The sequence below is a fragment of the Strix aluco genome, chromosome 25 (assembly GCF_031877795.1).
Source record: "Strix aluco isolate bStrAlu1 chromosome 25, bStrAlu1.hap1, whole genome shotgun sequence".
NCBI lineage: Eukaryota > Metazoa > Chordata > Aves > Strigiformes > Strigidae > Strix > Strix aluco.
Window position 1 is genome coordinate 2,106,537 of NC_133955.1, and position 13,569 is coordinate 2,120,105.

Genomic DNA, 13,569 nt, shown 5'->3' on the forward strand with positions numbered 1-13,569 from the left:
ATGACTAGATACAGAATAATTCCAGCCTTTGCAGTGAGATTACACTGGCTAACTGTCCGTTATCCTGGCTGAATTGCAAACAGCCACAGAGGTACCTTTTTGGGGTAATTAGCTGTTGACCATATGGAGAGAGAGAAGGTGTTGCACTGCGCGAAAGAGTGAAATGCCTGTAGCTTACTGGGACTGTGTGGTCCAGCTCAAAAACCTTAATGATGCAGCAGAAATGAACCCCAGAAGCTCTATGCCCTTCTCAACATTCTTCAAAGCCACCTTAATCTTAACCTTGTTGTTCTTCAGCTGCCTTAATCATTCCAGAACAAAACCAGAAAAGAGCGCTGATGAAACGCTTAAAATTTCCCTGGATCCTTTCTGTTGTTCTGAGTCTTCTTCTTGACACCTGTCCCTTAGCTCAGAGGAGTTTGGAGTGGAATTCCCTCGTCCTATGCTCCTCAAGCTCGTGGACACGTTATGTATGAGGAGATGCTGATCTCTACACTGTGTGTTGAAGACACACTCTCTAAGTGTCCCAGATGTCATGACAGTTTGCCGTGCACGCTGTGTGTGTTGCCGTGGGGTGTTTGCTGGGAGGGTTGCACTTAGATGTTTAAACTTGCACTTAGATGTTTAAGAGGTTTGGCAGTGGGTTTTCTTCTGATTTATTGTTGCATTTGTATATTTCAGGATCTTCTTGATCGTGTGGAAGCTTTTCAACAGCAAAGCCAAAAACTCCTTTCTGAAGAAATGCCTAGTGCTGCAGAACTTCAGGAGCTGTTGGATGTCAGCTTTGACTTTGATGTTGATCTACCCCAACTGGCTGAGCTGCGGATACGCCTGGAACAGGCGCGCTGGCTTGAGGATGTGCAGCTGGCTTCCTCAGACCAAAACTCTCTTACTCTGGATGATATGAGACGTCTTATAGACTCAGGTGTTGGACTTGCTCCCTACCCAGCAGTTGAGAAAGCAATGGCGAAGCTGCAGGAGCTCCTTACTGTATCTGAACACTGGGATGACAAAGCCAGAAATCTGATAAAGGCCAGGTAGAAGCTCAATCTCAGTGTTGCCTTTTGTAGTTCCGTGAGCTGTTTAAGATAGAAATAGTTGGCTTTACTTCTGAAGAGGCTCTCTTCTGTTCATCCAGTTCACAGCATGAAGGCAAAACTTGTGCCATCCAGAAAGGGATGGAGAAGGGGGATGAGTGACTGAGCAATTTCAAACGTTGGTGTTGGCTTGCAGTGTTTGTGGTGCTCCACTATCATTGTGCAAATTCTCCTTTTGCCATAAGGAAGGGTTTTAAGATGCTTCTTCCTTCCTTTCCACCTTCTTCCCTCCCCCAGTTTCAGACTGGGGGATGCATGTCCAGATGGAGCTTAGGTATAGACAACCAACTGGTAAAATTTTATTATGTGGACTATTTCTAATGTTGAGGAGATTTTTCCAGAATAGTTGGTACAGGGGAGAAACAAGTCAAATACATCCTTACGGAGAAAAATTTTCTTGCTCGTTGCTTTGACTTTCTGATTTATAAAGTACAATGGGGGAGAGCACAGTCTACTTGAAGTTCAGAAAGATGGCACAAACTTGTATGCAAATTTTCTTCTCTCAGGATTCCTGACTTTTAAATATTTTTTAAATATTTCCCCCAGTCTCATAATTATGAAAGCATTTGAGTGTTTCTTACCCGTTAGTAATAGTGCTGTTTTAAAATGATAACTTCATAGAGCACAAACTGGAATAGGGTTGGTTTAACCTCCAAAATGGAGATGCAGTTGTGTTTGTGCCTCTTTAAAATGTCAGAATCAAATTCTGAAATACAGAAAAGCCATCTTTGGGGTTTTTTAACCTTCTGATGTAGAATCTCTTAGCTGGTACTGTTTTAGGGTTCAGTGTGTGTTTGAGGAGCCGAGGTTCTATCATTCAAAAGTTCATAAATATTAAATCTCCCATAAACCCCAATGTGTGAATATTTCTAGTAGGAGTCTACAGCAAGCAAATACACATTTCTAAAATCATACCTGCGTTACTAATGCCCTGGTTGTGCAGTATGTGTCCCTAGTACTGGACGTAACGTCACTATTTGGTGTAACCCTTTGGTTTTAATAAGCCAGATGGGTAGAAGAACCCCAATTGTATTGCAGTGAGTGTTTTACATTCTGAGATGTTTTGTTTGCACAGACCACGGCAGTCACTGAGCAGTCTTGTCGCAGCAGTGAAAGAAATAGAGGAGATCCCAGCCTATCTCCCAAACGGTGTCGCCCTGAAAGACGCGGTGCAGAAGGCCAAAGACTGGCTGCAGGAAGTGGAAGCTCTGCAGGTCTGTAAACTGTGCTCTTGGCTTCGTGGTGAGGGATATAACCCCTGTCAGTTTAACAGACCCACACTCTGGTGCGTGCGCTTGATGCTTCAGTATTGCACTGAATTAAGAATGCTTAATCTGTGACATCTGTTGCCCTAGACACGGTGCAGGTACGCTCGGAGGAGTGCTATTACTTTTACTTCTGTTTCTGGACCTGATTTGTATTTCTTCACCTTTGCAATTAACTGACTGCAATAAAATCTATTAACAAAAATCTAAAGTTAAAAAGATACCACACTATGGAACTTTACCTTAAATTTTGCTCAGTTGATTAGTAACAATTGCCTGGTAATCATATTTCTGTGTATCATTCTGCACCTCACTGCATTCCTGAAACACATAGTATGGAGCAGGTTCTGTTGCTGACTCCTGAATAAACAAATCCCCTAAATCACTAATTTAGAAGATGCTAGAGCAAGCCTTCGTTTGCTTGACTAAACAAATAACTTTGCTCTAGCATCTTCTTAAAAAAAAAATAATCCTATTCCAGGAATATTCCTGATCACACCAGTGTCCTGTCCTTGTATTTTCTCCCGTTCTAAATGCACCTTTCTGGAGCGTACCTCAGGTGCTGTGCTGCAGGTGATGTCTCCCCAAGACCTGAGGATACAAGGATATTAACACTTACTGGTGGTGGAATTGCCTCTTCTGAGGCCCCATAGAATTCATTTGCTGTTTCCATATGTGTATCATTAGTGATATTTCAGACATCCTGTGATGGAGAGGTATTCCTTCCTTTGTTAGCCGTTAAGCAGGGCCAGTCTCAAGGCTGTTTCTTGTTCTATTCCTGTGTGGTCAGCCTTCGGTTTCATAGATTAAAATACTTGCAATTTTGTAGTAATTCTGTCTGAATTTTGAGGTGGAAGTTACTTGATTTCCTCCTCTTCCTTCCCTCTTCCCTCCACCCTCTTCCATTTTTAAGGCTTCTTCCAGCTTTGTGTGATTTCCATTTCCATGTTCACACTCTGAAATAAGTCTTCAGCTGAGCAAAAAGTTGATGGCAGAGAATGAAACCAGAGCCTGATAAAGAGGAAGGTTTTCACCTTGGCTTCTGGCACTTTCCAGTTTCCTCTCCTATTTTTTTAAGGTTCTTTGCATCTTTTACAGTCCAGTGGCAGCTTAATCTCCCCTCTTCTCTCTTCCCACTGCCCCCCTTGTGTTAGCACGATTGCTGTGCTGGTTCAAGCCCCAGTGAGCAGTCGTAGCCTGCACCGACTGCTTGAAGTGGTTCATGGCTCAGCCTCACAAGTGCTCGAGCCAGGGGTCAGTGGGACTGCACGGGTCAGGAAAGGGTGGGACTGGGATAGCCCTGATTTCACATTTTGATAGAAGCTGCCAAGTATTTTCTGATATTTTCATTTGTCCTCATGTTTTTTCTATAAAGTGAACTCTGACCTGACTTACTAGTATTTTCAGGCCTATCTGACCTAAATTGGGCTTTTAATAAAAACTTATTTTGAGTTCAAGAAGCTTTTATTTAAAAAATTACTTGTCCTGGGCTTAAAAATTTTGAAGGAATAAAGTTCATGGAATGCTAACTTCTGCTTGAGGGCTGTCTCAAGAGGACTTAAGTGAATTGTTCTTGGCATTTGCTAATTTCATGGTTTGGATTCTGAAATTCTGCCTCCTGAATATGGAAAAATGTGTCTGTATGTGCCAAGAGTTTTTGCTTCAGTTCTGCGAAGATTTTAGTAAATGCCTGCAGTCATTGTGACTTGCAGAAAGTTCTTGGTATCAGTACTTTGAGATTGGCTGCTAGAGATGTTGGGGGTGTTCTGGATGAATAGTGCTCGAGTCCCCCATCACTGCCTATTTTAGAAATTACCTCTCAGTGCTGCTTTACTGCTGCACTTCTGACTGGGCTGCCTTAGGCACAGGCTGCTACGTGAACGCACAGAGATCGCTTTCAAATGGCTCATTGGATGCTTGAGATGGTTCCTTGCTTTAGGCATGGCAGGGACTGGGTTAGACTTGCCTTCTGGGCCTATTTCAAAATTATTTTGATTTTCTGCTGTGAATGCAGATTGTTAGATTGGCAGTCTGCTTATATTGTTGGCAGTGTCCTTTTTTTTTTTTTTAAACTGTCATTTGGTAAGTGTATTTCCACCCCCCCACACCCCCACCCCAAGTGTTTTATTAGTTTTGTCTGTGCACTTAATGACTAGAGCATGGGAAGCACAAATGCTGGAGTAACAGCGATAGAGGTGACTGAAGTGTCTTGGCAGTAAATTCGTTTTTACCAGCTCTACCTTCAGTTAATCTAAATGACTTGCTGATTCATGGAAGTGGTATATTTTATATACATCAAGCATTTCTTACTTTGTAATTTGCCAGGTTGGAGGACGCGTGCCTGTACTGGACACACTAGCAGAACTTGTCACAAGAGGTCGATCTATTCCAGTGCATCTGGACTACCTGCCGAGGCTGGAGTCCTTGGTGTCAGAAGTTCAAGCATGGAAGGAGTGTGCAGCTAACACATTTCTGTGCGAGAACTCCCCCTATTCTCTTCTGGAGGTAAGAGATCTCAGCTCTAGGGAAGACCGCCGTTCATACCACAGCAGAACCACATCAGAGTTACACTATTAACTCATGAAGTAGCAGTAAATATTAAGTATATTTGCAGAATTGTTTTAGGTTTATATTACTTATTTTAAGATTAGATTGACCTATGCTTTTAATGATAAATTTAAACTTTTTAAATGCTTAAGATTTAGCTGTACTTTTTCTATGCTTTTTAATCAGTGGCTAATGAGAGCATGCCGTGCCACAGTCTGACATTTTCAGTATAAATATGGGAATATTGACATATTTATGGCACTGAATTTACTTCAGCACGTTAAGCTGCAGCTGCTGGAGTGCAGGTTCAAACCCGCTTCATCCACCTCCAGTTTAGCTGTGATAAGGGTGAGGCTGTAGCTGCTTTCGCTGGCCCTCTGAATCTGTTGCTGCACGTGTGTGAACACCTGCAGTTCTTGAGCAATCCACACCCTCTAGCCTACGCTGAGCCCCTCTTACACCCCCCCACCCCCTCGCCCTCCTCTCTTTGTTAGTACAGAGAGAAATGCAGGGCAGCCCCTGAAATCCTGGTCTTGCAGCTTAAATTGCCTGGAGGCTATTCAGTGTGTCAGCTGTCTCTATATACCAGCAATCTGAATGAAACATGGAGATGTTTCTGGTCTGCCTATTTTATAAAATTGAATTTTTAACCTTCCAGCTCTCCCCATTTTCCAGATAACCTCATCCTAGTCCCCCAAATCTTTGATGGAAACAACTGCAGGAATCGCTGTTCTCACCAGTCATATGTGGCTGTGTTAGGGCAGGGTGAATGCGTTAGAGGTGTTGCAGCAATACTGCTCTTCTGTCCGTCAGGTGTTGTGTCCCCGGTGTGATATTGGAATGCTGAATCTGAAGAGAAAGCAGAAGAAGTTGAAGGAGCCAGTGCCGAGTGGAAAGAAGAAAAGCACTAAGCTAGAGACTCTGAGTGACTTGGAAAGGGCACTCTCTGAGAGCAAAGATACTGCATCTGCGGTATGTGCTTTAAGATTTTTTTCGAACTGGAGTTTCTTCTAATTTCTGCAAATCTTTGTTTACGTTTGCCTCTCATGCAGAAGTGTTACTTTCCACTCTTTCCTGCTTGCTGTGCTGTTCTGCAGAAGGACTTCTAAGACTGCGCCTTTCTGTGCTTGTTTCAGACTTTCCAAAATTGCTCTTAGTGGAAAAAATGTGTGTTGTCTTTGTGCGTGAAGTAGCCTTACAGTTTGCCAGGCAGTGTCCGTAGCCTAACAAAGCAGAGGAAGATAAGAAATTGAGATCTATTTTCCTCCACCATACCAAAACCTCATTAAAGATAGGATAGGGTTTTCCCAAGTCTGGTCCCTTCAAAGAACACAATAACCCAAAACTATTTATAATTAAAATAAACACCATAAATAATTTAAAGAAAACCTCATGCATTATGAAGTCAATAAAACACTAGTTCTGGATGGAGCAGACTTAGTCACGGGTGGTGAAGTGCTTCGTCCCAAGAGACCTATTTCAGAGACTCCACCACGGTCAGATTAAACAATGTCCCATGATTAATGAGGAGCGATAGACTGGTTTGGTAGGGTTTGAACAGAATTGTCCCTTTAGCTATGGGACATTTGAGTTTTAACCTGTGGCAGCTACTTGAGACCTGTATGTTCAGTGCTTTGGCTTTGGCCTCTCTTGTCTGGAAATCCAGACTTACAGACTGTGTCCTCTGAATCACACCCCCTTCTCCTCTTTGACTAGATAATCTCTCGTAATAGTTGGAGAGAGAGAAAGATACTCACATGCACTGCACCCAGGAAAACACATTCATTTAGTGTGGCAGGTTTTGCCTCTGACCCGAGGGGAAGAGGAACCTCCTTACAGTGAAGGTTTGGATCCTCTCACAACCCAGCGCTGGAGCTGCGGTGCTGAGCACCCGTGTGTGTGTCATGGGGTGTGCTGTGCCCGAGTCCCCTCTCTGCCCACGCAGGACACAGTTGTCTTAATTTTTGCATATCTGATTTTTCTCTATAGTCATCACATTTCAAGGCCATGATATGTGAAATAACTGCTTTTTATATATTTTAAACCCTTCTGTATACATTTATTTTTATATACGTAATAAAACGCATAGAATTTATAAGTTGCAGCTGCTACTAATAGCCTTTATGAAACAAATATATTGCTCTCTTTAATAGCAGCTAATGCTAAAGATTCCTGAAAAAAAGGATCACGAGCAAGTGTAGAAAGGACAAACAACACATTCAGGAGAACACCTGAATTTCACTTGGTGTTTACAAACCCCAGCAGCGAGTACATGGATCAGGGTACGGCCCTGTGCACTTGACAGTCTGTGCAAGGGAGTTACCAGAGATGCATTTGTATTTCTAAAAACTGCCCAGATGTGTGTCAGGATTATGCAGAGTCAGACTGTGTATCTGAGAGACACATTCACAGAGAAGTACCTGCAAGCCAAATCTTGTTTCAGCATCTAAGCTGCTTTAATGAAGGTAATGTTTTTGTAGTACAGAACATGAAGGATTTGGAACAGAGAGGAAGGGAGAGAGTTAGGAGGATATTTTTTTGCAAAGGAGTGTTTTGTATCTGTGGGCCTGATGAGAAAACAGAAGGAAACTGGCCACATAACTGCACATCCTAATAACTGCTTTGCTTCAGACTTCCAAAGCCTTGAAGGCGTAGAGGGGTGAGGAGCTTCTTACCGATGCGAAACACTCGCTGGCATAGCTGAAGAGTGTGACTGTGCAGAGGTCATCGTGTTTCTAGTGAGCGATGTTCCTTTCGAGATTACATCCCTTTCTTTGAACTCCCTTTTAGATGGCTACGCTTGGGGAAGCCCGATTAAAGGAGATGGAAGCGTTGCGTTCTCTGCGAGCAGCAAACGAAGTGAAGGTGTTGTCAAGTGAAGAGGACGCAGAGCTGAAAGTCTGTCTGTGCCAGAAGGAGCCGGCTGCCCCGATGATACAGTGTGAACTCTGCAGAGGGTTCTTCCATACCGGCTGCGTTTCCGTGCCCAGTGCTTTGCAGGGACCTCGCGTGTGGCTCTGTCCACACTGTCATCGATCAGAAAAGCCGCCTTTAGAGAAGATCTTACCGCTGCTGGCCTCCTTGCAGCGCATCCGCGTGCGGCTTCCCGAGGGGGATGCTTTACGGTATATGATCGAGAGAACTGTGAACTGGCAGCACAGAGCACAACAAATGTTATATTCAGGGAATCTAAAACTTATACAAGACAAAGTTGGCTCAGGATTACTGTACAACAGATGGCAAGCCACAGCAGGCCAATTGCCAGAGACAAACAAGGTGAGGCTGAGCTGTTTCTGGGTTTCCTGGCGGTGGGTGGTGTGTGGTCAGCAAGAACAGTCTGTAACACCTCTCGGGGTTTTGGGTTCGTTGTATCAGCATACAGATCCTGGCAAGGCAAACTCTGTGTTGCTTCACTGATAGAAAGAGTTGGGGTTCTGCCCTGACAGCCAGGACGTGTGTGTCCTCCAGCAGCAGCTTCGTGTTCTCCTGATGGAGTCTTGGGAACAATCGCTCTAAAGGGTCTATTTTCTGTGCTCCTCCTCCCAGCTCCTACGCTCTGATGGGACACTATTCATGACAGAGTTGCTGCAGCTATTGTTTCTAGAGTGCTTAGTATTCAGTTAGTCTTTATATTCTGTTCTTACAAGTATTTCAGTTTTAAGTGTTGAGAATTAGGAACAGAGGCACAAACTGTCCAGGGCGTTACCAGCTTAGCTCAGATGAGGTTGTTTTCAGCAGGGTGTCTTCATCCATTACTGCTCCTCCTTCTCCTTATCACTTAGACTAGAACTCCTAAGCTGAATATTCTGCTGATATTACTGAGTTAAGCTACAGTAACTGTTTCAGGTGTGGTCATGAAGGAGTTTCAAACTTGCAGTAAAGACCTTTCAGCAGAAAGCGCAGGGAAAGTGGGAAATGGGTTAAACATTTCTAGTTTTCCTAAAATAATAAATGCAGAAAAAATCTGAAATAAAAGATCTGTGCAGCATAAAGAACATAAAACACCCCAGAGTGAAATGCACCCTGTTGCTTTTACTTTCTGATTGAAACCCCTTAGTTTTGCTAGTCCAACCCTGTTACAGTTACTCTGTGTGTTTGTGTTTTCATGCTCAGTTACGGAAAAACATAAAATGTGCCACACATACTTGAAGAGGTATTGTAGTTGCTTCTCCAGTAACTCAGCTATACCAAGTTGCTTGGGTTGAACAAATTTTTCAAATAGGCAAGCATAGTTTTAGAAATTAAGATGATGTTTAGGCATCTAAGAGAATTCTTCTGGCAATTTATCTTTGAAAGAATCTTTTTACTAGAGCAGCCAGTATAGCGGAAAAAAGCTGGGCAAGATTTTGGGCATGTAAGTTGATATGTGGGTCAGAAATGGAAACAGTAAGCTTAGTTTTATTAGCAGAATTTTTATTAGCTCAGTGTGGCACCATGAGGTTCCTCCAACCTGAAAGCAGTCTAACCATTTATGTGTGGTCTGGAGCTCAAGTCAGTAAACCTCCTAAATCAAGGTGACTCTAGCAGAGCCAGTTCAGGTCCTTGTGACCGCATTTCCCAATCAGAAGTCCCTGGGAAGCTCAACAGAAGAGCGTCTGACCACGTGCTTGGGTCCCTCGCTGTGCCTGAGCTCAGGAGCCTTCCTGGAGACAGTGGTGCTGCGGGCAGGTCAGAGGTGGCTCCAGAGCTGGCTTGGCACAGGCACTGAGCTACAGCTTTGGTCTCGATGGATTTGAGGTGGTTTTTCAGTGAATCCAGTGTCTCAGCATTGCTGTCCTGTCCTCTAACAATTCTATTTTCCCTGTTATCTGGGGTAATCCAACACTTACTCTCCCAGAGAAGCCTGTAGCAGTAACCGCTGGACTTGGGCTTCTTTGGCACTGGCCAAAGTGAAGAACGTGGAGCATTTAGAGAGTTTGAAAAATTCACTTTAAAAGAGCTGTGAGAATTGATGAGAGCCAGATTTTGAAAGGAGCCCAGACACCTGCATTAGTGAGGTAGACGATATTTTGGAATGCTTCTGGGGAGATGCCTTTCTGACACTTGTGAGTCCAAAACTGACACTTGCTGGCTTGCGTAAGTGACCTTTGCATAAGTGAGTGCATGTTTTGCCATTGGCATCTCTTCTGCGCCTGCTGAGGTAGAGAGAAGTGCTTCAAAACAGTTAGATGTCTCATCGGATCAAGGCAGTGAGAAATCACTTCTTTATTGTGAACAAAAGGAGGAAGCCCTCACTTCCACAGGTCTGGGATGATCCCTGGGTTGTCTCTGCTCCACAGGCTCGTTTGCCTCTGGTAGAGGATGCGCTAGGGCCAGTTTCTGATCGCTGTGGAAATGACAATTCACAGCTAAGAATTCTGGCAATAAAGTTGCTTTTGCCTATTTTCAGGTGTAGGATGAAGGATTTGGGTGTATTAGATTGAGCAGTTTCCAGGAATACAAGATTTAAACAATTGTAAGAGAAACAAGCATTGATTCTGTTGCAGTTATTTGACACTTCAAACCCACATGTTTAGTGAAAATATCTATGTATTTTGTTTTCTTTTATAGGTTTCCCAGACAATTGGAGCAATGTCATTCTCCATGCCTCATGACTGGGATAACAGAACCATATATTTACATTCTCCATTTTCTACAGGACAGCACTGCATCCCACTTCATGGTTTGTAATCTTCACTTTGATTTTTCCCCCCCCCCGCCTTCGCTTTTTTCCCCTGTGTTTGGTGAAGGAGAGAGGGTTTCCTGGTCAACAGGAGATGGCTGAGGCAGGGAGTCATGTGGCTGCACAGTGTGTCTGGTTGCTTCTCCATCCCCTCAGCAACTTTGGAACTTTATGTCCAGCTTTGGCGGAGGGGTAAATTTCTCAATGATACAAATTTCCCACGTGTCATGAAAAGATGTGGCGTGATAGGACAAGAGGGTATCGGTGGAGAGCTGGCCCCTTCCCACATGCCCAGCACACAGCGGGCTGTGGCCAGCCAAAGGGGCTGCAGGAGCGGGAAATGGAGGGGAGAGACCATTTAATTGTAGAAGGTGGATGGGAACAACGTAGGGAAGTGGTACTGGAGACCATGGGGTACTTAATCCGCAGGACATGAGTCCACGTAAGTTTTGCTGCAGCACAACTGTCAGAGTCACAGAGTTCTCTCAGCTGCTGTGGCTGCTGCTGTGCAGGTTCGCTCAGTGCAGGTCCAGCTTCCTTCCTAGCTTTGTGTTCATTGGACTAACACAGACGTGCTATAAATTACATGGTTTTACTGTAAAAAGTTATTTATCATTTCTTTCCTCATGATGCATAATACTCCAAGGACACAGGTCTAGCCTTACCTTCATGTTTTCAAGTCAGTGAAGCTTAGTCCATACTAATATTGCACAAGACACTTCAGTTTAACGTTACAGTTAAAATCAAACAAGGCAGTTTTGTACAACCAGGTTTATTTTTCAGGCCATATTTGAGTTGTACTGAATACTATATTAAAAAGCTGTTATTTAGATGATGATTTGGGCCCCCCCTTGTTGTGACTATTTCAAAAGCCCAGTGCCAAGTTTTGAAGCTCGATAGCAGCAGTGGCTGGTCACTGCACAGCAGGACTCAGTTGCAAGGCTCATCTCCTCAGCTTTTTTTCCTCTCCTCTCTTGGTTTCACTTACGGATTTCACTCAGTTTGTTCACTGTACCCACTTGTTATATAGTGAGGGGATCATCACAGTTCTTGTAGCTTCAGAAGCGGGAGAAATTGCCAGGAATGATGGCAACTGCTTGTTCTCCAACCAGCAAGAAATGCAAGCATGTAAGGCTTACTGAGCCACAGTGCAGTAACTTTGGTGCAAGCCTTTATCTTTCTTAACCCTGCTGTTAAAAATGAGCCATGAAGAGGGAACAGAGAAAGAGTTAATTCATACAGTTGCAGATTTAAAAAAGTCTTTCACAGTTTTTTGTTAATGTGCTACCAGAGAAGAATTTTCATTATCTGTGCAGTTCTCATCAGTGCTGACACTGAAGAATTCCTTTTCTCCTCTCTCCCTGTCTTTCATAATAGTCATTAGCACAGAGCTGGATGAGCTGATGATGGAAGCCCAGCTGCTACAGGTTTCTCTGCCTGAAATACAGGAGCTGTACCAGATCCTATTCACAAAGCAAAGCCCTGTTTTGCAAACAGAGCAGAGGTCATCCATCGGACCGACAAATGAAAAGGCAAGTGTCTGACAACAGCAGTGAGATTGGGGTCACGTTGGAGTAGAGGCTCTGCCTGAACCCATAAGCTTTACAAAGAGGCTTGTGTGTGTGTCTGTACTTCCATGAAAATATAGTTTCCTTGTTCAAAAGGGGTCAAAAAGTTGGTAACTTAACAAATTTGTTACAAACTATTGCATGTAATTTGTGGCCTAATGTATTTTTTGCAGTTTGAATCTGTTTTTTATGGCCACTCTTTTAAGTACATCTATCCTAATTTGACTCTTGTCCTGAGTTGAAGAGGCTTTCTGAGAGAGCTGCCTCTGAAGCAGTGGACTCAGAGGCAGGAAATGAGAATCTTTTTTTCTATAAATTCTGTCACTGGGGTGTGACCCTATCCTTTGTGCCCCTTACATACCCTGCTTCTGCTGAAAAGGCATCACTCTGTCAAACAGTGCACTTCTACTTAAGCCTATTCCTAAGAGCAGGGTATGGAATAAGAGGATAATGAGTGTTAGTTGCATACTTAAAATTTTGCCAAAATCTCTTTCCAACAGAATGAGTGTTGCCGAGGAAAAAAGGATGGAATTAGTTACATGGAGAGAAAACTAAAGCGGCGTTTCGAGAGAGAGAGCTTCTGTGATGAGAAGAGAGCAAGAGTAAAAAAAATGAGAACACCCAAAAAGAAGAAACTGAAACTGAATCACTCAAAGGATCTCTGCACTAACAAACTGGAGAGAGAGCGGGAGCGTCTCTTTGAGATGCAGCGTTCCAGTGAAAGCCACTTGCTTCCCTCAGACATGTCATTCTCTGAGCAGGAGGATTCTGAGGATGAAGATGCCATCTGCCCCGCTGTGAATTGTCTCCAGCCTGAGGGAGATGAGGTCAGTAGGGGCAGACCCGCCGTGGTGCTCTGAGTGCTGGCGTATTCAGATGACCTGAAACTGTTTGACTGCAGAAATACTATTTACAGAGAGAGCATGAGGCACTTAGTAACCCAGAGACAGGGTCTGCCGCTGCTGGGACACGTTTAGTAACAAACTGTCCCACCTTCTCCAAGAGCAGCCGTGCAGCTGGGCCTGGGGAAGGCAGTGGACATCAAAATGTCTGCACGGAATTGGAAGGAGGAGGTGGGGACTGTGCAGACACCGTATTCATCTCTGCTCTTGAAGTCCAGGTGTAGATAGACTTGACGGGCTGCAGCCTTTCTGGGGATGGGGCAGTGCCTTGGAGCTCTGCACAGGCCCACCCGTACTGGAACATGAGAAGAGGGACATCCAGGTGGCTGGGGAGGGCCATGGGGAAGTTGCCCTCCACAACCTCGCTACAGGTGGGAAAGCAACAGGAGGGGTGAGGGAAGCGTGTGCCCTTCTCTCAGCTTCAGAGGGGCTGGACTGCAGCAGTCCAGAGACCAGTGAGCATGAGTTGAATATCCAGCACTGGCCAGCTGTAGAATGGGACATTTTGGGCTCATTTAAATAGCTTAA

The 13,569-nt window shown here is 44.1% G+C and overlaps 1 protein-coding gene across 1 annotated transcript in view; it reads left to right on the plus strand.

Annotated features, from left to right (window-relative positions):
- Window positions 1–13,569, plus strand: part of KDM5B (lysine demethylase 5B) — a 59,302-nt gene that overhangs the window by 44,787 nt on the left and 946 nt on the right. Inside the window, exons 19-26 of the mRNA XM_074850025.1 lie at window positions 682–1,037; window positions 2,173–2,311; window positions 4,688–4,867; window positions 5,723–5,881; window positions 7,700–8,185; window positions 10,460–10,571; window positions 11,949–12,103; window positions 12,640–12,966. Coding sequence (XP_074706126.1) covers window positions 682–1,037; window positions 2,173–2,311; window positions 4,688–4,867; window positions 5,723–5,881; window positions 7,700–8,185; window positions 10,460–10,571; window positions 11,949–12,103; window positions 12,640–12,966 — 1,914 coding nt within the window. The remainder of the gene's footprint in view (window positions 1–681; window positions 1,038–2,172; window positions 2,312–4,687; window positions 4,868–5,722; window positions 5,882–7,699; window positions 8,186–10,459; window positions 10,572–11,948; window positions 12,104–12,639; window positions 12,967–13,569) is intronic.